This window comes from Carcharodon carcharias, chromosome 1 (assembly GCF_017639515.1).
Source record: "Carcharodon carcharias isolate sCarCar2 chromosome 1, sCarCar2.pri, whole genome shotgun sequence".
Taxonomy (NCBI): domain Eukaryota; kingdom Metazoa; phylum Chordata; class Chondrichthyes; order Lamniformes; family Lamnidae; genus Carcharodon; species Carcharodon carcharias.
The window spans coordinates 134,360,173-134,383,552 of NC_054467.1; the positions used below are offsets into that span (position 1 = coordinate 134,360,173).

Consider the following 23,380-nt stretch of genomic DNA (forward strand, 5'->3'; position numbering starts at 1 on the left):
AACCTACCACCTGTCAGCTTCACAATAATGAATTGAAAAAGAAACCACACACTACTAAAAATAGAAGTTAATGATAATCTTTCCAGAGTAAATACAGAGCAGCTAATAAGATCATACAGTAATTTTTCACTGACATCAGAAAAATAATGTGAAATGGATCAATATGGTACACATTTGTATTATCACTTTAGCACAAAGACATCACAAATTTGAAGAAAAGGAACCATTCACTATCCAAACAAAAAGTTACAGTATTTTGGGGAAGTGTGAAGTATTCTGTGAAAGTGTGAAATATTTTGGGAACGTGTGAAGTACTTCGGGGAAGTGTGAAGTATTTTGGGACAGTGTGAAATATTTTGGGACAGTGTGAAAGATTTTGGGGAAGTGTGAAGTATTTTGGGGAAGTGTGAAGTATTTTGGGGCAGTGTGAAGTATTTTGGGGAAGTGTGAAATGTGAAGTGTTTTGGGAAAGTGTGAAGTGGTTTGGGAAAGTGTGAAGTGTTTTGGGGAAGTGTGAAGTATTCTGGGAAAGTGTGAAGTATTTTGAGAAGGTTCCTCTCAGAACACTTTAGAGACAAAGATGTTCAAGATAGAGCATTACAAAGTGAGATTAGGAAATGTGAGATTGTAACTATTTTGAACAGAAGCACTTTGTATACTATTCCTAAGAGACAGAAGTGGGTAATATTTTTGAATTTAAAAGCAACAGTCATAGGATCATTGGAAATATTAAAGAAGAAGATACAATTATCCAAAAAGCAGTTAAATTCCTCAAGGTGCAGAAATACTTGAGGCCAGGTTTAAAATAAAAATGCAACTTACACAAATGTCAAAGTTCTCAGCATCCCATTTTATTATAAATTTTGAATTCAAGTAGTAATTTATCAATCTGGACAGAACCTAGTTCAAAATTTAACAACTGATCTCAAGTAATTCTTAATTAACTTTTTTTTTGATAAGCTCAGTAGCTGATACTTGTGGAAACATATCACAAAGTTTCAGTGTGTTCAAACCAACCTACTGAGAAATCTGCATCTGTATGATTATTTGTTTTCCCCAAAAATGTGCCTGGCCCCTTCCTCCAAATCCCACTGAGCCCAAGCCTTAGGCGCAAGTTAGTGGAGCCAAGGCATAGAGACTGTTCAAACTGTGCACAGAGGCACTGCTAGAGTTTAACCAGCTAAAACCATACAGCTTGCCACCACCGAGTGCTGATAAGTTCCCTGCTGTTTGTCTATCTATGACTACTCAACCTGTTTTACAATATTTATGTATAGGGTTATCTGGAGCTGAGCAGGAAGAATTCCAGCTCAAAATGACAAATTGCTCCATTGCAGGTTTGTCAAGCTGGCAGTTGTACCTGAGTCAGTTATTGGATTACCCAGTTTGCATTACAAATTATCTTGATACCAAACCCGATTGCTTGGTGTGCCATCTCAATTCCAAAGAGACCCCTCTTAGCTCCCAAAAGAAGGATGTTCACTAGTTGGTCATTAGATAGCTGATAACTATCTTTCCAATTGCATAGTTATAAAGTTATAAAGTTTATAAATGCTCCACAGGTCTAGTGCTACTGACTGACCAGTTCCAATGAACTTGTAAGGTCTCCTTGTGGTATGGCAGGAGCACTATACTGGATTGGTGTCCAACTCAATAAGCTGTTGCAAGGGACCATCTGTATGGAAGTTAAGGTTTTTTTTTGTTCATTCATGGGATGTAGACTTTGCTGGCTGGGCCAGCATTTATTGCCCATTCCTAGTTGCCCTTGAGAAGGTGGTGGTGAGCTGCCTTCTTGAACTGCCACAGTCCATATGGTGTAGGTACACCCACAGTGCAGTTAGGAAGGGAGTTCCAGGATTTTGACCTAGCGACAGTGAAGAAACGGCAATATATTTCCAAGTCAGGATGTTGAGTGACTTGGAAGGAAACTTCCAGGTGTTCCCATCTATCTGCTGCCCTTGTCCTTCTAGGTGGTAGTGATTGTAGGTTTGCAAGGTGCTGTCTAAGGAGCCTTGGTGAATTCCTGCAGAGCGCTTTGTAGATAGTACACACTGCTGCTACTGTGCATCGGTGGTGGAGGGAATGAATGTTTGTGGATGTGGTGCCAATCAAGTGGACTGCTTTGTCCTGGATGGTGTCCAGCTTCTTCAGTGATGTAGGTGCTGCACTCATCCAGGCAAGTGGGGAATATTCCATAACATTCCTGACATATGCCTTGTGGACGGTGGACAGGCTTTGGGAAGTTAGGAGGTGAGTTACTCGTCTCACGATTCATAACCTCTGAACTGCTCTTATAGCCACAGTATTTATATGGCTAGTCCAGTTCAGTTTCTGGTGAACGGTAAACCCCAGGATGTTGATAGTGAGGGATTCAATGATGGTAATGCCATTGAACATCAAGGGGTGATGGTTGGATTCTCTCTCATTGGAGATGGTCATTGCCTGACACTTGTGTGGCACAAATGTTACTTGCCACTTGTCAGCCCAAACCTGGATATTATTCAGGTCTTGCTGCATTTGGACACGGACTGCTTCTGTATCTGAGGAGTCACAAATGGTGCTGAACATTGTGCAATCATCAGCGAACATCCCCACTTCTGACCTTATGATGGAAGGAAGGTTATTGAAGATGGTTTGGCCAAGGACTCTACCATGAGGAACTCCTGCAGCAATGTCCTGGAGCTGGGATGACTGACCTCCAACAACCACAACCATCTTCCTTTGTGCTTGGTATGATTCCAACCAGCGGAGAGCTTTCCCCCTGATTCCCATTGACTCCAGCTTTGCTAGGGCTCCTTGATGCCACACTTGGTCAAATGCTGCCTTGATGTCAAGGGGAGTCACAATCACCACATCTCTGGAGTTCAGCTCTTTTGTCCATGTTTGAACCAATGCTGTAATGAGGTCAGGAGCTGAGTGGCCTTGGCAGAACCCAAACTGGGCATTGGTGAGCATGTTATTGCTAAGCAAGTTGCGCTTGATAGCATTGTTGATGACCCCTTCCATCACTTTATTGACGATCAAGAGTAGACTCATGTGGCGGTAATTGGCTGGGTTGGATTTGTCCTGCTTTTTGTGTACAGGACATACATGGACAATTTTCCACATAGCCAGCTAGATGCCAGTGTTGTAGCTGTACTGAACAGCTTGGCTAGGGGCGTGGCAAGTTCTGGAGCACAAGTCTTCAGTACTATTGCTGGATTATTGTCAGGGCCCATAATCTTTGCAGTATCCAGTGCCTTCAGCCATTTTTTGATATCACGTGGAGCGAATCGAATTAGCTGAAGACAGGCACTCCGGAGGAGGCCAAGATGGATCATACACTTGGCACTTCTGGCTGAAGATTGTTGCAAATGCCTCAGCCTTATCTTTTGCACTGCTGTTCTGGGCTCCTCCATCATTGAGGATGGGGATATTTGTGGAGTCTCCTCCTCTAGTGAGTTGTTTAATTGTCCACTGCCATTCACAACTGGATGTGGCAGGACTGCAGATCTTATCCGTTGGTTGTGTGATCGCTTAGCTTTGTCTATCACTTGCTGCTTATACTGTTTAGGATACAAATAGCCCTGTGTTGTTGCTTCGCCAGGTTGACACCTCATTTTTAGGTATGCCTGGTGCTGCTCCTGCACTCTTCATTGAACCAGGGTTGATCCACTGGCTTGATGGTAATGGTAGAGTGGGGGATATGCCGGGCCACGTGGTTACAAACTCTGCTGCTGCTGATGGCCCACAGTGTCTCATGGATGCCCAGTCTTGAGTTGCTAGATCTGTTTGAAATCTATTCCATTTAGCTCGGTGGTAGTGCCACACAACACGATGGAGGGTATCCTCAATGTGAAGGTTGGACTTTGTCTCCACAATGGCTGTGCGGTGGTAACTCCTACCGATACTGTCATGGACAGATGCATCAGTGGCAGGTAGGTTGGTGAGGATGAGGTCAAGTATGTTTTTCCCACTTGTTGGTTCCCTCACCACCTGCCGCAGGCCCAGTCTCGCAGTCTCAGCCAGCTTGGTCAGTAGTGGTGCTACTGAGCCACACTCGGTGCTGGACATTAAAATCCCCCCACCCAGAGTACAGTATGCGTCCTTGCCACCCTCAGTGCTTCTTTCAAGTGATGTTCAACATGGAGGAGCACTGATTCATCAGCTGAGGGAGGGCAGTATGTGGTTATCAGCAGGAGGTTTCCTTGCCCATGTTTGACCTGGTGCCATGAGACTTCTTGGGGTCCAGAGTCAATGTTCAGGACTCCCAGGGCAACTCTCTTCCAACAGTATACCACTGTCCTGCTGGTGGGACAGGACATGCCCAGGGATGGTGATGGTGGAGTCTGGGACATTATCTGTAAGGTATGATTCCTCAATAGTTTGGATTTCAGGCTGTTGCTTGACTAGTCTGTGAGACAGCTCTCCCAATTTTGGCAATAGTGCCAGATGTTACTGAGAAGGACCTTGCAGGGTCGACAGGGCTACAACTGCCATTGTAATTTCTGGTGCCTAGGTTGATGCCAGGTGGTGCATTCCTTTTTTGTGTCTTTGTAGCAACTGAGTGGCTTGCTTGGCCATTTAAGAGTCAACCACATTGCTGTGGGTCTGGAGTCACACGTAGGCCAGACCAGGTAAGGAATAATAGAAGGGATATTAGTGAACCAGATGTTTTTTTTTACAACAATCAGCATCATTAGATATTTAATTCCAGATTTTTATTGAATTCAAATTCCACCATCTGCCATGGCAGGATTGGAACCCAGGTCCCCAAAGCATTACATTGGGTCTCTGGATTACTAGTCTAGTAACAATACCACTACGCCATCCCTTGGTACTTTAGAACATTAAGTAACATTAAAATGTGGTGCGGTTTAAGATGGTCATATAAAGATGTGTTCAAACTGATCTCTATTATTATCATGAACTTTTGTGTGTAGTAGCAGACTTTCTTTCAAGACATGTAAGAGATTCAAGACTGATTTCTATGGTGATTTTATGGCAAAAAAGGGAAGAGGCTGCAGCAAACAATGATTCTGACCTACACAGATTGGCCACTGTGTGTATCCATGAACTATTATTTATGTCCATGCTGTTGTGAGAAAGGTCATAGCAATTCATTTGCACATCTTGTCATAAGTTGTGCTTCTGAGCATGGGTCTGAGCCTTAAATAGATGGATCAAAGATACCATGGTCCCTTCACAAGCAGTAAATAAAGCAGCACAATGCAACTGGCCTCAACGTTCAGAAGAAAAATCCCTCAGGGTTATCTTCATTTCTAACCAGGTGCTTCTGCTGAAAGTGCACCACTGGATGGCGGTTAAGGACAGGATAATGACTGGCTGTGGTGATTCTCACAAATAAACAACCTTTTCAGGTGTGTCAACTGGATTCAGACATGAAATCAGTCACTGGACTAAATGTCCATGGGCTTCCAGCATGCAGAGTCTAATGTCTAGCATCAGACACCACCTTCAGGGGAAGAGGAAGGAAAATGAAAGAAAATGAATGAAGATCCTCAGCTGGTTTCAGTGAGATTTGATATTATAAATCGGATTAAGGAGAAGTCATGCTTAGGAAACATCAGCAAAGGGATCAGCCAGGGGATTTTTTCACGGAATTTATAGGGATCGTATTTATTCCTGGACTTGATACTTCCCCCCGTTGGGGGGGTTGTGTGGGGGTGGGTGGGGGCGGGCGCGAACCTGATTGCCGCCATTTTACATGGCCAGGCCAATTAAGGCCCACCCATCATTACGCACGCCTGGAAGCGCTGAGCACTCCCTTTGCTGGCAGCAGGGGGATTCCCTGAGTGGTTCACTGCGCTCTTTCGCACATGCGCAGGAAAGAGCGCAGAGATCACCCTGAAGCACCTCCGTTTTATTTAAGTTATGAAAATTTGAATAAAGGTGGGAAAAAAAATTAAGGACATGTCCCCTCATGTCACACGTCACATGAGCTGGGACATGTCCATTATTTATTTCAAAATGTTTTATTTAAATAATAAACTCTTCATGAAACCTCATCCCGTGGATGAGGTTTCATGAAAAATGCGAAGGCCGCCTGCGCTCTTTGCCTGCCTGCCAATGTTAAGGTTGGATGGCAGCTCAGTTAATTACTTGAATTACTTTTTAACAGGCCCTAATAGGCCTTTGGCAGTTCAGCAGGCTTGTAGCTGACTTGGCTGTGCACCCGCCAAACTGAATATCTGAATGACTTGGTGATATTGGGATGTCCGCCCGATGTCGCCAAATGTCATTTTATGCACTGGTGAGTGGGCCCCGCCCCCCACTTGCCACCGGGAAAATGCTGCCCCTGGACACTCATCCAAACATGATCACAGCTTACAGTGAAGATGTGTCATCAACCTGAAAAACTAGTTCTATTTCTCAGATGCTGCCTGACCTGCTGAGTATTTCAGCATTTTCTGCTTTTATTTATGTTTTTTTTTTACTTCTGTTCTGACCAAACATCCTATTAACAAATGGATTTGACAGACTTTAATTTGGAGGCTATTTTAAAAATTCATTCATGGGATGTGGGCATCACAGGCTAGGCCAGCATTTATTGCCCATTCCTAATTGCCCTTGTGAAGGTGGTGGTGAGCTGCCTTCGTGAATCGCTGCAGTCCACATGGTGTAGGTACACCCACAATGCTGTTAGGAGGGAGTTCCAGGATTTGACCCAGTGACAGTGAAAGAACGGTGAGATATTTCCAAGTCAGGATGGTGAATGGCTTGGAGGGGAACTTCCAGGTGGTGGTGTTCCCAAGTGTCTGCTGCCCTTGTCCTTCCAGAAGGTACTGGTCGGGGGTTTGGAAGAAGCTGCCTAAGGAGCTTTGGTGCGTTTCTGCAGTGCATTTTTAAAGTGGTACACACTGCTGCCACTGTTTGTTGGTGGTGGAGAAAGTGAATAATTGTGGATAGGGTGCCAATTAAGCGAGCTTTTTTGTCCTTGATGGTGTCAAGCTTCTTGAGTGTTACTGGAGCCGCAATCATCCAGGCAAGTGGTAAATGTTCCAACATACTCCTGCCTTGTGCCTTGTAGATGGTGGACAGACTTTGGAGAGTCAGGAGGTGAGTCACTCACTGCACTCTCTAGCCTCTGACCCGCTCTTGTAGCCACAGTATTTATATGGCTAGTTCAGTTCAGTTTCTGGTCAATGGTAACCGCTAGAATGTTGATATTATTAGTCAACTAGTGATATTAGCAATATACATAGACTATGTAAATTAAGTAGTGAACTAAATCCTCAGATCTGCCAGTCACCATGTTGAGGAACTATATCTAATGCAGGTTGCATAAACTGTATAAACTACTTACCATAAATGACCTGTAACCATTGCAATTATTCAATTGAAAAGTACCTGTTAAATTGTGCTTTTTCCTCAGAAGAGCAGATGTTTTCCATGTATATCCATTTATGTCATAGATACACTCAAATACGAGCAATAAGGGTAGATATTGTTCATGTTAAAAAGCCACAGAAATACTAACTTCACACACCTGTAGAGGTGACCAATCAGGGCTGCAAGAGTAACCCGGTTGACTCGTGGTAATGTTTGTATTAACATTCGGTACTTTTCCAGTCTTTCCTTTTCATTTTGTACATCTAGTGACAAAAGGTTGTTGAGATTAAGCACAGGCAGAAGGTTCAGAAAAATGCAATGCATCACATGGACTCAACACGACTGAACTGTTATATTACATCAAAAAAGCCTTACAAGCCCGATTACCACACTGGCCTTTTCTTGATGTAATATTACACACCATCTTCATGAGCACAACTCATTATAAAGCAGTGCCCTTAGTGACATAGGTAACAGGTTGCTGAGAGTTATGTGTTCTCTCACAGGGCTCCAGCTGAACTCATTTTAATGAGATTATAAGCACTTTATGGCACAGAAGGTTTTGCTTAAGGATTCTGCAGGGAGTTAATTTCTACTTTCTTCTAAACAAACAAAACTTTTAAGCAATTCAGCTTTCAATGAATTCATCTAGCAGCTCTCTGAGCACACACAAAATACCTTTTTACTCAGGGGTTTTATGATTTATAGAGCTCAGTGTGATTTGTGGGTTGGGGTTTGTATCTCACTCTAATACAACCTTTCCTAAAATTACATTCTTAAAATATTCACAGAAACCATGCAAACATAAATTCATGATGTATTTGGATTTGAAAATGAGATGCATTGAAATGCTTAGCTAGGGATGAATACACATATTATATTTTATACATTAATGTGGTGATGGAAGCTAAAATAGGTGAAAAACATGATGGGGGTTGTACATTTAAACAAAAGCATAAAGGGGGAGAATTTGAAGTCACAAAGCCTATGTACGTGATATTGCTCAATGCCAATTTTGCAAAATGTTTATCCATTTCAGGATTATCCACCTTTCTCTGGAGTTCAAACATATCAAGTTATAAGTTGCGTGAAACACTTTGGTTCCTGGCTTGTCCTAATTTTAAGACAAGAATTACAGAAATACAGAATTGTTACGGTGCAGAAGGAAGCCATTCGGCCCATCATGTCTGCACCAGCTCTCCGAACGAGCATTATGACTCAGTGCCATTGCCCTGCCTTTTCCCCGTAGCCCTGCACATTGTTTCTATTTAAATAATCATCTAATGGCCCCTTGAATGCCTCGATTGAACCTGTCTTCACCACACTTGTTAGAAAAAGATTAGAAAAAAGATTAGAAAAAGTACCTGTAATGCTGGCAGTCTCATGGCACTTGCGGAAAAAAACCTCAGCTTTGCATTAGCAAAACTTTAATTAGTATACATCAAGTAACACAATCAAAAGAATGTGTGTGCTCTGGAACTAAACACAATTCTAGCCAAGTTGTTCCGGTGCAGCTGGAATGCTGGCACCTAGGCAACAATGCGGAAAATTGGCCAGGTATATCGTCAAAAAGTTGGGCAAATCTAATCTAACCAATTATCGTCCCTTTAGTCTACTCAATCATCAGTAGAGTGGCGGAAGGTGGCATCAACAATGCTGCTAAGCCTCATTGATATAGGTTGGATTCTGCAAGGGCTACCTGCTCCAGGCCTGATTACAACCTTGGTCCAGCATTGACAAAAGGGCTGAATTCAAGAGGTGAGATGACAATGTATACCCTTGACATCAACACACTATTTGATAGAATGTGGCATCAAGAAGCTCTAGCAAAACTGAAGTCAATGGGAATCAGGGGGAAAACACTCTGCTGGTTGGAGTCATACCTAGCACAAAGAAAGCTGGTTGTGGTTGTTGGAGGTCAGTCATCTCAGCTCCAGGATATCACTGCAGGAGTTCCTCAGGGGGGTGTCCCAGGCCCAACCATCTTCAGCTGCTTCATCAATGATCTTCCCTCCATCATAAGGTCAGAAGTGGGGATGTTTGCTGATGATTACAGTGTTCAATTTCATTTGCAATTCCTCGCTGTAATGATATAGTGCCTGCATGCAGGTTCCAGATAACATTCAGGCTTGGGATGAAAAAAGGCAGATAACATTTATGCCACACGAGTGCCAGGCAATGACCATTTCCAACAAGAGAGAAGTCTAGCCCAAGGGCTCTCAAACTGTGAGTCATGACCCCCAGTAGGATCGCAGAGCTCATATCTGGGGTCATGAGCCCCCCTCCTCAAAGGCAACAATGGTGACTGGAGAGGAGACTCCTTAGTCTTGAGGCTCTGGCTGGACAGCATTGGAGCCAATGGATCAATTCCGCAAAACAGCAAGGTGTGAATGGTGAGGCCAAAGTGCCCTTTAACATCACAAACCGACGGGTTTGAGTGGGCCCAGGATGCTTGTGCACTAACTTGGCACAGGCAATGGCCAGCAAGTGTTACTTAGTCACCGATAGACTGATGAGAAGCCAAGAGGTCATGTGGTTGAGCTGTGAAGGTGTGTGGTGGCTTCAAAATTTTCTGTGTTTCTACTTCAAGCAGTCCAAGTAGACAAGGTTGGAAAGAAGGCATATGGAACGCTCTCCTTCATTGGCAGAAGTATAGAATATAAAAGTAAGGATATAATGTTGGAATTGTATAAAACACTGTTGAGGCCACAACTGGAGTATTGTGAGCAGTTCTGGTCATCACATTACAGGAAGGACGTAATAGCTCTGGAGAGAGTGCAGAGGAGGTTTACAAGAATGTTGCCAGGGTTAGAAAAGTGTAGCAACGAGGAGAGATTAGATAGGCTGGAGTTATTTTCCTTAGAACAAAGAAGGCTGAGAGGTGACTCAATTGAGGTGTACAAAATTATGAGGGGAATAGATAGAGTGGACAGGATAAAATTGTTTCCCTTGGTGGAGAATTCTAGAACCAGGGGACATAGATTCAAGATAAGTGGCAGAAGTTGGGGGGGGGGGCATGAGGAAGAACTTTTTTACGCAGAGGGTAGTGGGTGTCTGGAATTCACTGCCCAAGTTGGTGGTAGAGGCAGAAACTCTAAATTCTTTTAAAAAGTACCTGGATCTGCACCTTAAGTGCTGTAAGCTGCAGGGCTATGGGCTGGGTGCAAGAAGGTGGGATTAGAAAGGACACTTGGGTGTCCTCGGGCTGGTATGGACAAGATGGGTCAAATGGCCTCCTTCTATGCTGTAACTTTTCTATGGTCCTGTCTGCTTGTTGTACAGGCTTCTCACCCCAGGATAGTGACTCCACTTCGTAGGCACCAAAAAGTTTGTAGAGGTGTGGGGCAGGTAGGAAGGGGAGAGGAGCTGCTAAGTAAATGAATGGGGCAGTGGTGGAGTGAGTGAGTGGTGGAGAAGTAGGGGATTGGGGCTGCTGAGTGAGCGTATGTAGTGGGGAGGGTGTTTGGGAAAAGTGGCTGCTGAGTGAGTGGTGAGAGTAGGATCTGGAATAGGGACATGTATGTGTCTGTATGTGTGTGTGTGTGTGTGTGTGTGTGTGTGTGTGTGTGTGTGTGTGTGTGTGTGTGTGTGTGAGAGAGTAGTTTGTGGTGGGAAAGAGAGGCTGATTACAATGTGGGCATGGGGGTTAAGGGGGTGGTAATTCCCTAAATCTTCTGCTCCCAGGGAATATGCAGAGCTTGGCTGAAACTTATGTATGCACATAAGATAACATTTTTGTGAAATATTTTAAAACGCCAGAGTTTCATACTAAAATGTTGATCAATAAACTTTAATAATTATATACTTAATATTACTATGTTGCCTTACTTACTGCTGTCACTGAAAGTGGGCTGTAGTAATAATTTTTGTCCCTGTTTGTTGGTCTGTTTTACTGCAAAAAATATATCTCAAAAACTAATGAACAAATTTCAATGAAACTGGGTACACAGATAGAGTATGGCTCAAGGAAGAACTGATCAGTTTTTGGCAAAGATACAGATCTGGATCCTGGATTTTTTTATTAAAGGATCCATCTGTTAACATGTGGAGATAGGGAAAATTGACTTTTTCTTTCAGAAAGCTGTTGATTGTTTTAGAATGTTGTGGGTTGACTTAGCTGCTGTGATGGAATTTGTCAAAATATGAACAGAATTTTCAGAGCAGGTTGCTGGAAGAGTACTGGCCTGAAGTCTCCTCAGTGAGATGGAAGCTTTGAATAAAATTATTTGTTTTTTTCAGCTTTGTAGTTACAGAGCTTCAAAATGGCAGGGTAAGCCTCAAGGAAAAGCTGTGTAATTGTAATAACGTTGAGTGACACAATGTAATGGAGGTATGCACTCTACTAAGTGACTGCTTCATATATTGCTGTTATGTTTTTCCAGGTGTTTGAGGTCAGGTTAATTTTCAAATGCAAAAAATGGGGTCACATTGGAAAATATTTTGGGAAGCATTGGTCTAGCTAACTCTCCGTGACACTCAATGTCATTACCATTGATGAATGCCCCACCAACATCCTGGAGGTCACCACTGAACAGGAAGTCAACTGGACCAGCCATATAAATACCGTGTCTACAATAGCAAGTTAAAGGCTGAGAATTCTGCCGTGAGTAGCTTAACTCCTAGCTTCCCAAAGCCTGTCCACGAGACACAAGTCAGGAGTGTGATGGAATACTCTCCACTTGCCTGGATGAGTGCAGCTTAAACAATAATCAAGAAGCTTGACGCCATTTTGGACAAAGAAGCCCGCTCTATTGCCACCTCGTTCACCACCTTAATATTCTTTCCTTCTACCACGAACACACAGTGGCAACAGTGTGCACCATCTACAAGATGCACAGCAGCAGCTCACTAAGGCTCCTTGGACAGCACCTCACAAACCTCCACCATCTAGGAGGACAAGGTCAACAGATGCATGGGAACACCACCACCTGCAGGTTCCTCTCCAAGCTACAACATCTTAACTTGGAACCATATCACCATTCCTTCACTGTTGCTGGGTCAAAATACTGGAACTCCCTCCCACTTACACCAGATGGATTAAAACAGTTCAAGAAGGCAACTCACCATAACTTCTCAAAAGCAGTTAGGAATGGGCAACACCTGCTGGCCTTGCCAGCAATGCTTACATCCTGTGAATGAGTAAATAAGAAAAAAGTAGCGGAGGTAATGTTCTGTTGCAAAGTGCAAAATTGCAATTGCTCAGGTGTCAGAGACTGATTAGAATTAATGAGGTGCAGGCTGCAGAATATAGTTATCTGAAACTGACCAGATAAAAGTCAGTAAACGCAGTAGCATAAAGACCTGTCTGATATATTTATGTTACGTTAGAATCATGTCTGGTACTATTTTCTCCTGGTTTAACACACAAAAAGGTAAATCAAGTAAGTGCTCTACTGATAATGCAAGTGTATAAAAAATAAAGAGCAGTCTTCTGGTGATGGTGAATTAACAAATGAATTATTTCATAGTTGGATGTAGTCTCACCTATATCTTCTCTCTCAGCTTCCCCAAAGGCTACTTCTACATACCAGTTATTGGTTTGTTTATTGGTTTGTAATAATGATGAATAGCGAAAAGGAAGGGGAAGCAGATTAGATCCAGTCAGTTCATGATATTTTCATGTATTGTCTTGATGTGAGCACTAAAGGCAGTATTTGTCACATTTTCTGGGCCTGAGCTTTTCCCGCGTCAGGCTGGCTCGGTGGGAATGGACGGGGGTGGGGAGGCTGTTGCGGAGCCGATCGCCACCCGCGATTAGCTCCACACCGCCATTTTACGCGGGCAGGCCCGCCCAGTGTTATACGTGAGTGGTAGTGCTCAGTGCTACCTGGGCAGGCAGGGGGAGGAGGGAGAATCGGGGCCAGCGCTCTTTTGCACATGCGTGCGAAAGAGTGCTTCAATCTCCCTGAGGCACGGAGCTGCCTCAGTGAGATTGAAGGGCTTTTGAAAACAATTAATAAAATCAATAAAAATTTAATGAAACATGTCCCCTCGTGATTGTGTCACATGAGATGGGACATGTTTTTATTTTTCAGGCAAACTTTTTATTTAATTTATAAAAGCTTTAGGGAACCTTATCCCCTGCCTTGATAGTCCTCCTCAAGTGCATTACCTCACATTTTTCCGGGTTGAATTCCATTTGCCACTGATCTGCCCACCTGACCAGTCTATTGATATCCTCTTGCAGTTTATGGCTATCCTCCTCACTATTTATCACCCTACCAATTTTCATGTCATCCTCGAACTTCTTAGTCATACCCCCTACATTTAAGGCCAAATCATTTTTGTACACCACAAACAGCAAGGGCCCCAGCACCAAGCCCTGCAGAACCCCACTGGAAACAGACTTCCAGTCACAGAAACATCCCTCTACCATCATCCTCTGCTTTCTGCCTCTCAGCCAATTTTGGACCAATGTATCACTTTGCCTTGGATCTCATGGGCTCTTACTTTCTTGACCAGTCTGCTGTGAGGGACCTTAACAAAAGCCTTGCTAAAGTGGATGTAGACCACATCAAATTCATTACCCTCATCAACACTCCTGGTTACCTCCTCAAAAAAAATCACACCTGGGGGCAGTTTACTATATTAAAGGTGCTATATAAATATGAATTGTTGTTGATGTTCTTATCATCTATCATGTCAACACATGCCACTACACTCTCTCATAGGTCTGATCATTCTCCTATTACAGGAGGAGAGTTCACAGAATACTAGGGAGAGGGGAAGAACTGATGTTACAGCTGGCACATGCAGAGGATGAATGTGAGGGATTCTGTGTCTTTGAATTTAATTTGTATTTTTTAAGGCAGAACTTAACCAAAGCAGAAACTGAACTGAAAAGGGAAACAGAAAGGAAAACAGAACAGGTAAAAATAGAAAGGAGGCAGGCCCTCCCAGTTTCTAACGAAGCTAAAGCAAACTGAGATTTGGAAACTAAAAGTTTTGGGCAAATTGACCTAGTTGAGAGATATAAAAGGACACAGGTCAGTCCAAACTGAGCAGTAGCACTTGATGAGTCCAGTGGCGCAACACAGGCAAGCTGTAGATGACTGAAGAATAGAGTTCAAATCTAGAAGCTGAGAATAAGTTGCTGAAGCTGTTTCTTGAAGACAATAGTGGTGGGCGATGAATAGGAAAACATGAATTACCAGGGACCAAATGGGGGATATGCAAGGAGTGCCTAGTTGGCTGCTTTTAGGGCTGCTTTGTGTTAGTGACATTGGGCAGGGCAGGAAGACTGTGTTGCATGTGTTTCTGATATTCATCCATCGCTGCAGCTTAAGTGATCCTTGCATTAAGAAGGGCATCCTTGGCATTAATGTGAACAGCTGGTACTTCACTGTTCTCATCACCTTCCTCTTCATCATTTCCAGCTCCTCGGGATCCTCTGCTCAATTAACCTTGTCCTCTTGCAGATCCAAACATCGCAGCTGTGCAATAGCGTGCAGAGCACAGTACAAGACAGACATTCTGGACACTCTAGCTGGTGTATTCTGAAGGGCACCTCCAGGTCTGTCGAGACACCTAAAGGATGTTATCAGTACGTCATAGGCTTATACAATCACACATCTTGTGGTCATATGGCATTCAGTGTTCTGTTGGGTTCTTTGGTTGAGCTTCAAACAGGTGCCATCAGCCATGCTTTAAGTGGGCATGCCTTGGCTCCTAGCAGACACCCCTTAAGTGCGTTTCCAGGTGTGAAGACATCAGGGAGCTTGGACTGCTAGATAGTGAAAGTATCATGGAAGTTGCCTGGAAATCTTGTGCACACCTTGAAAAATATTTTGTGTGGTTGCTCACCAGCTCACATTGATGTGATGGAAGCCCTTGCAGTTGTCAAATACCCCTGGTTGATCTGTGGCTGCACTGGCTGCCACATGTGAGCAGTGATGACATCAAGCACCTTTCAGAAGCCAGTCAGAGCTACAAAGCTGAGGGGTTGTTCATTTTGATTTGCATCATTGCAAGCAAAATTCACATAATTGCTGACCTTCACAAACAACCATTAATAACTTGTTTTATGCATTTTTGGGCCACCAGCTATAAGCTCCTGGTTATGTCTCAGGCAGAGCCCCAGAAGGTTCGGGAGGGAAAAAAAATGCTGAGGGCGGTGTTCACTTTCCCAGTCACTGAGAAAATGTAGCCACTAGGTCCAACAGACAGCATATCTAGGAGGCTGTAAATGCCTGCTACCAACTGATGCAACAACCTGATCTCCTGAAAGACTGGTTTTCTGATAGACCTAGGTGGCTCAGTTTCTGCTTATAGAACATGTTTCATAAATATTGCCTCATGCAAGTTGTACATCTCATCTATGCTGTCCAGCTGCAGATCTCTGAACAGCAGGCTCCTGCTGCTGGCCATATTGCTCCTAGTCTGAAGTCCAGCCTAAGGCAACCAAAGCATCATCCATCCCGATGAGATTCAGAAAAACTCCAAAGTAAAAAAAGTAAACTCTCAATAAAAGTATCGTGAACAAACCAGGTAAGAAAGTAACCGTGAGTACTGAGTGTTTACTGCAGTACTTCCATGAGTTTTAGTCACCACCCCCAACCCTCCACCACCCCCCAGTTGCCATTGTGTTCCCATCATGTTTCCACAGGCGATTTCAGGAATTGCAGGAAACACACAAATATGCTGTTATTTGCAAGTGCGTTGCAATATGATTCCTCTTGAGTGATTAGCACACGCTAATAGGTGACCTGCCTTTCCCAGGATTTTGCATTCAACCAACCTAATACCTCAATTTAAACAAGGCAGCTGACAGGATGGAGCAGGTTCCAGACACATTCATATTTTGCTGCTTTTAACCCCTCGCCTGTATGCAAACTCCGCAATGTCTAAAGAAAAATAGTGTTTAAAAAGACCCTCTGTACCACATATATACATAATATATTTGTAAAAAAATACTTATGGAAATAAGTTGTTGCTGTCACATTTGTTATCCAATATATTGAGAACATCTGCATTATGTACCAACTTGTACACAAGAGTTTAACACCAATGTGACAACAAAAATTAAAATATTCTGAATGCAAAATGAACATTTGATAAAAAATATATTCTTAAATGTAAGTTTAGCGAGTACACTAAAGAATTTATTTCTTTTCTGCACTCCCAGAAATGCCAATAAAGGAACTGTGCATCTAATTTTACAATCCTGGTGCACAAATTAGTAGTTTAAGTAAATATCGAAGGTATATCAGATAAAAAAAGAAACCTTTGTATAGGGCTTTTTATTTTGAAAAGAATGAATTATCTTATGACCTGAAAGCCAAGAAATTCCTAGCAAACTGCTATGACAGTGGAAATGGTTTGTGGTGGGATTGGGATTTTGGTACAGCCTAGGTTTTGCTTCTGCTCAGAATCCTTGGTCAGCAAGTTCCAACATTTTGGGTGGGTGGCCCACTGCATATTGGCTCAACTGAAATGCCTGTCCCAGTGGTGGATGGTGGGGTTTTCCATGAAGGAAGAATTTGGCTATAGCATAGCAGAGCCAGCTGCACTGGAAGAAGCTGAAGAAAGATCGTCTGAAAGTCTTCATACAGACGTCCAGTATCTCTGAGGCAACTAGTGGAATGTGGAATAGTTGACTAATGATATCATTACAGATACATACAAATCTAGTCTATTACTGATTTTGGTAATGGAATTGATTTCCATGTTCATTAAGATGTTTTGGCATGTTTGTAGAATAAAGCATCATTAATTTTGTTTACATTACAGAAAATGGACAAAAAGCACAAAATATTTAAATGTTTTGTATTACCCAATGCAGACAACCAATATGGATATAACTCCTTGGTAAGTAGAGCATCATCTATTTCGAATAGAAACCTCTTCATCACATCCGCCACATCACCCAGCTGATGTTCCCCAATTCTCAGCTTCACATTTCTGGCGTCTTTTCTAAATTGATCCAGAAGCAGGTTAACTCGTGATGGTGTGCCATTTTTTTGGTAAATTCCTTCACAGCCAAGCCCTAATGATGAGTGAATTATATTTCATTAAACGCACACACATAAAATACAATTCTACTTTATTTAGGAAGGGATAACCAAAGTCACCATTCAACAGACATTTTGAAATGTTTGTGTTAAATAACGGCGCATAACACGACTGTATTGACAAGCCCAACTGAAAAAGACATTGTCCTAAGGGCTACAGAAATGTATTAAAATACTTAGCACCAACATCTGAGTGCATCAATGTGTACAATTAGGAATCACTTCTATAATTTGAAGGGAAAGCACTTTCTCACTTCATTTTAAATTACACTTCTGGGCACAATAAAAATGAAAAGTTTTAATCTTTTTGGCAGTATCTAAACAGGCAATAATTGGCTGTGTGAATCTTGGCTTCCACTCTGTAACAGGACTTCCCTCTTGTTCTTTCCTCCTCGCTCTCTTTGTTTCTGCCTTTATACTTAAAACCTGTTATATGTCGAATGTTTCCCAATTCTTTGAAAGGTCATTAAATTGAAATGTTAACATTGTTTTTCTCTCCATAGATGCTGCCTGACCTGCTGAGAAGTTCCAGCATTTTTTGTTTTATTACTGCTGTGTGACTTGTTTGATATGGTTGTCGTCTGAAATGCAATCAGTATTTATGAGCTATATTTTTGTTCTTTCCATCATTTCTTAAAATAAACTCACCTTTATGCATCTTCCTTCACTCATGATGATGAGATACTCATTGACCAGCTATCAGGCACAACTTATGCAAGTATGGGCATATTCGAATTAAATAGGAAATATATTAACAACTAATAACAACTGATCCCACCTTTGCCCTGCAATGCAGTATTAAAAATGCAACATCTATTGATATGCTAAACAAATGACTGTGCTTGGACATAAAACTACATTCTCTAACTCCTTTCACAGAAGGAGATGCACAAAATAGCGCAGGATTTTACGTCTCACGGGCGGGCACATGCTTGACCCGAACAGGCATAAAATAGAGCGTGATGACATCAGGCAAGCGGCCCGACATCATCACGTACTCGTGCGATATTTCGGTCAGTGGGCACGCGTGAGAGCAATGCGCCCGTTGACAATTAAGAGGCCTGTTAAGGCCAATAATCCATTAATTAAAAGCTATTTTTCGCTGCCCATCCAGCCTTACGGTAGGCAGGTGGGTGAATCGTCCAGGCAGCCTTTGGATTTTTAGGAAACCTCATTCACAGGCAGACGAGGTTTCCACAATTAAATAAGAAATAAATATAAATCTCTGGGCAGAATTTTTATTCTGTTTATGTTAGTGTGATTGAATCCTATGTCGGGACAATTTTTTTCAGGTTTTAAAAATCTTTCTTGTTCACTTAAAAATTGTTCAGCTCCCTGCCTTCAGGAAGCTGTCATTGTGCGTTCCACTGCATATATGCAGACTTTTGTGCTCACACTCCTCCCTCCCCACCCCGGCAGTGCTGAGCTTCTCAGCGCGCCTTTCACGCTGGCTGGTTATTAATTGTGTGAAATCGTGGTTGGAGGCCAATCAAGGGTGGCACACCATCTCCTGGTCGCTCCCGGGCTCGTTCAACGACCCAAAAATTCTGCCCATTAGGTGAAAAGCTAATGATAGAAGTGCTGGAATCAGCTTCAGCGTGACTCAGCACGATTCAAGATGGAGCAGCTCACACATGGTTGACACACTGCCACCGAACTTAATATCCAACTGCTACACTATGGTTGAAGTATGGATTGCTTAGAATGCACTGTAGCTTATGTTGATAGCACCTTCCTGTCCTGCAATCTCTACCACCAAGAAGTGCAAGAGCAGCACAGTTATGGGAACAGCACACTTCCAAACTCCCAAAGTTGCACATTATCTTGATTCGGAGCTCCAAGCAACTTTTTAAAAAGTCATTTACGGGATGTGGGCATCAATGGTTAGGCAGCATTTATTGCCCTTGGAAAGGTGGTGGTGAGCTGCGTTCTTCAACCGCTGCAGTCCATGAGGTATAGGTACACCCACAGTGCTGTTAGAGAGGGAGTTCCAGGATTTTGACCCAGCGACAGTGAAGGAACAGCAAAATATTTCCAAGTCAGGATGGGGCTTGACTCGGAGGGGAACTTCTAGATGGCGGTGTTCCAATGTCTCTGCTGCCCTAGTCCTTCTAGATGTTAGCGCTCATGGGTTTGGAAGATGCTGCTTAAGGAACCTTGGTGAGTTTCTGCAGTGCATCTTGTAGATGGTACACACTGCTGCTACTGTTCTTCAGTGGTGGAGGGAGTGAATGTTTGTGGTTGTGGTGCCAATCAAGTGAGCTGCTTTGTTCTGGATGATGTCAAGCTTCTTGAGTGTTGTTGGAGCTGCATTCATCCAGGCAAGCGGAGAGTATTCCATCATTCCTGACTTGTGCCTTGTAGATGGTGGATAGGCTTTGAGGAGTCAGGAGGTGAGTCACTTGCAGCAGGATTCATAGCCTCTGACCTGCTCTTATAGCCACAGTATTTATATGGCTGGTCCAGTTCAGTTTCTGTTGGGCCATGGTTTGGCTGTTGGATATTAAGTTCAGTGGCAGGATGTCAATCATGTGTGAGCTGCTCCATCTTGAATCGTGTTGAATTGCACTGAAGCTGATTCCAGCACTTCTATCAATGGTATGGCTGAGATAGACAATGTCCTGATATGTAAGGTTCATTGATTCACTTCTTTAATGGAAGAATCCCTGTGTGAAAAATTTAAAAATTCAAAATTTTTGCAAATAAGTATTAAAATCAATACTTCTGGGGTCAATAGTAACCCCAGGATGTTGATAGTGGGGGGTTTAGCAAAGGTAATGACACTGGATGTCAAGGAGCAATGGTTAGATTCCTTCTTCTTGGAGATGGTCATAGCTTGGCAATTGTGTGGCGTAAATGTCACTTGACACTTGTCAGCCCAAACCTGGATACTGTCCAGGTCTTGCTGCATTTGAACATGGACTGCTTCAGTATCTGAGGAGTCGTGAATGGTGCTGAACATTGTGCAATCATCAGTGAACATCTCCACTTCTGACCGTATGATGGAAGGAAGGTCATTGATGAAGCAGCTGACGATGGTTGGGCCAAGGACACTACCCTGAGGAACTTCTGCAGTGATGCCCAGGAAATGAGATGATTGACCTCCAGCAACCACAAACATCTTACTTTGTGCTAGATATGACTCCAACCAGTGGAGCGTTTTCCCCCGATTCACATTGACTCCAGTTTTGCTAGGGCTCCTTGATGCCACACTCAATTAAATGCTGCCTTGATGTCAAGAGAAGTCACTCTCACCTCACCTTGGGAGTTCAGCTCTTTTGTCCATGTTTGAACCAAGGCTGTAATGAGGTCAGGAGCTGAGTGAATCTGGCGGAACCCAAACTGATTGTCAGTGAGCAAGTTATTGCTAAGCAAGTGCCGCATGAAAGCACTGTTAATGACCCCTTCTGTTACTTTACTGATGATGGAGAGTAGACTGGTGGGGTGGTTATTGGCAGGTTTAGATTTAGATTAGGTTTAGACTGCTTTTTGCATACAGGACATGCCTGCCAATTTTCCACATTGTTGGGTTGATGCGAGTGTTGTAGCTGTAATGGAACAGCTTGGCTAGGGGTGCTGTGAGTTCTGGAGCAAAATTCTTCAGTACTATTGCGGAATATCATCAGAGCTCATAGCCTTTGCAGTATCTGGTGCCTTTAGCCGTTTCTTGATATCTACATGGAGTGAATCGAATTGGCTGAAGACTGACATCTGTGATGCTGGGGACCTCCGGAGATGGATCATCCACTAGGCACTTCTAGCTCAAGATTGCTGAAAATGTTTCAGCCTTATTTTGTGTTGGGCTCCTCCCTCATTGAGGATGGGGATATTTGTGCAGCCTCCTCCTCCAGTCAGTCGTTTAATAGTCCACCACCATTGACGACTGGATGTGGCAGGACTGCAGAACTTGGATCCGATCCATTGGTTGTGGAATCGCTTAGCTCTGTCTATCGCTTGCTGCTTATGCTTTTTGGCATGCAAGTAGCCCTGCGTTGTAGCTTCACCAGGTTGACACCTCATTTTTAGGTTTGCCTGGTGCTGCTCCTGGCAAGCCCTCCTGCATTCTTTATTAAACCAGGGTGATCCCCTGACTTGATGGTAATGGTAGAGTGGGGGATATGCTGGGCCAAGAGGTTACAGATTGTGTTTGAGTAAAATTCTGCTGCTGCTGATGGCCCCATAGAGCCTCATGAATATCCAGCCTTGAGTTGCTAGATCTGTTCAAAATCTATCCCATTTAGCACGGTGGTAGTGCCACACAACACAATGGAGGGTATCCTCAATGTGGAGACGGGACTTCATCTCCACAACAACTGTGCGGTGGTCACTCCTACCGGTACTGTCATGAACGGATGCATCTGCGGCAGACAGCTTGGTAGCATGAAGTCAAGTATGTTTTTTCCCTCTTGTTGGTACCCTCAGCACCTGCCACAGATCAAGTCTAGCAGCTAGGTTATTTAGGGCTTGGCCAGCTTGGTCAGTAGTGGTGCTACCGAGCCACTCTTGGTGATGGTCATTGAAGTCCCCCACCCAGAGTACATTCTGCACCCTTGCCACCCTCATTGCTTCCTCCAAGTGGTGTTTAACATGGGGGAGTATTGAGTCATTAGCTGAGACGGGCTTGGGGGGGTGGGTGCGGTACGTTGTAATCAGCAGGAAGTTTCCTTGACCATGTTTGACCTGATGCCATGAAATTTCATGGGGGCAGGAGTCACTGTTAAGGACTCCCAGGGCAACTCCCTCCTGAATGTATTCCACTGTGCCGCCATCTCTGCTGGGTCTGTCCTGCTGTTGGGGCAGGACATACCCAAGGATGTTGATGCCGGTGTTTGGCACATGTAGGTGTGATTCCGTGAAGATGACTATGTCAGGCTGTTGCTTGACTAGTCTGTGAGACAGCTCTCCAAATTTTGGCACTAGCCCCCAGATGTTTGTAAGGAGGACTTTGCGGGGTCGACAGGGCTGAGATTGTCGTTGTTGTTTCTGGTACCTAGGGTGATGCTGGGTGATCCATCCGGTTTCAATCCTTTTTATTGTCTTTTTAGCAGCTTGATACAACTAAGCGGCTTGCTAGGCCATTTTAGAGGGCATTTAAGAGTCAACCATATCGCTGTGGATCTGGAGTCACATGTAAGCCAGATCAGGTGAGGATGGAAGATTTCCTTCCGTAAAAGACATTAGTGAACCAGATGGGTTTTTATGACAAGCGAAAATGCTTTCATGGTCATCATTAGACTTTGAAGTCCAGATTTTTATTGAATTCAAATTCCATCATCTGCCATGGTGGGATTCGAACCCAGGCTCCCAGGACATTACCAAAATGTATTCCTAAACATACTCATAGATTCATAGACATCTACAGCACAGAAGGAGACCATTGTGTCCGTGCCGGTCAATAAAGATCTGACTACACAAATTTGATTGAATTTTATGAGGAGGTGACCAGGTGTGTAAATGAGGGGACTGCAGTTGATATAGTTTATATGGATTTCAGCAAAGTCTTTGACAAGGTCCCATATGGGAGACTTATAAAGAAGGCAAATGAACATGGGATACAGGGTAATTTGATAAGGTGGATTCAAAATTGGCTTAGTTGTAGGAGACAGAGGGTACTGACGGAATGATGCTTTCGTGACTGGAAGCCAGTGTCCAGGGGCGTACCACAGGGATCTGTGCTGGGTCCCCTGTTATTCGTCATTTATATAAACGACATAGATGACTATGTGGGGGGTAGGATTAGCGAGTTTGCGGATGACACAAAGATTGGCCGGGTGGTTAACAGTGAGGTTGAGTGTGCTGGGCTACAGGAAGATATAGATAGGATAGTCAAATTGGCAGATAAGTGGGAGATAGAATTTAACCCTGAAAAGTGTTATGTGATACACTTTGGAAGGTGTAATTTGACAAGGAAGTATTCAATGAATGGCATGACTCTAGGAAGTTCTGAGGAACAAAGGGACCTTGACATGTGTGTCTATAGATCTCTGAAGGTGGAGGGGCATGTTAGTGGGGTGGTGAAAAAGGCATTTGGGACACTT

The 23,380-nt window shown here is 43.4% G+C and overlaps 1 protein-coding gene across 9 annotated transcripts in view; it reads right to left on the reverse strand.

The window, feature by feature from the left end:
- arap2 (ArfGAP with RhoGAP domain, ankyrin repeat and PH domain 2) overlaps nucleotides 1-23,380 on the reverse strand; it is a 461,240-nt gene that overhangs the window by 114,869 nt on the left and 322,991 nt on the right. For all 9 annotated transcript variants that reach the window (XM_041205604.1, XM_041205793.1, XM_041205626.1 and 6 more), the window contains 2 exons: nucleotides 17,105-17,317; nucleotides 7,490-7,595 (listed from right to left, as the gene is read on the reverse strand). In XM_041205604.1, the coding sequence (XP_041061538.1) occupies nucleotides 7,490-7,595; nucleotides 17,105-17,317 (319 nt within the window). The remainder of the gene's footprint in view (nucleotides 1-7,489; nucleotides 7,596-17,104; nucleotides 17,318-23,380) is intronic.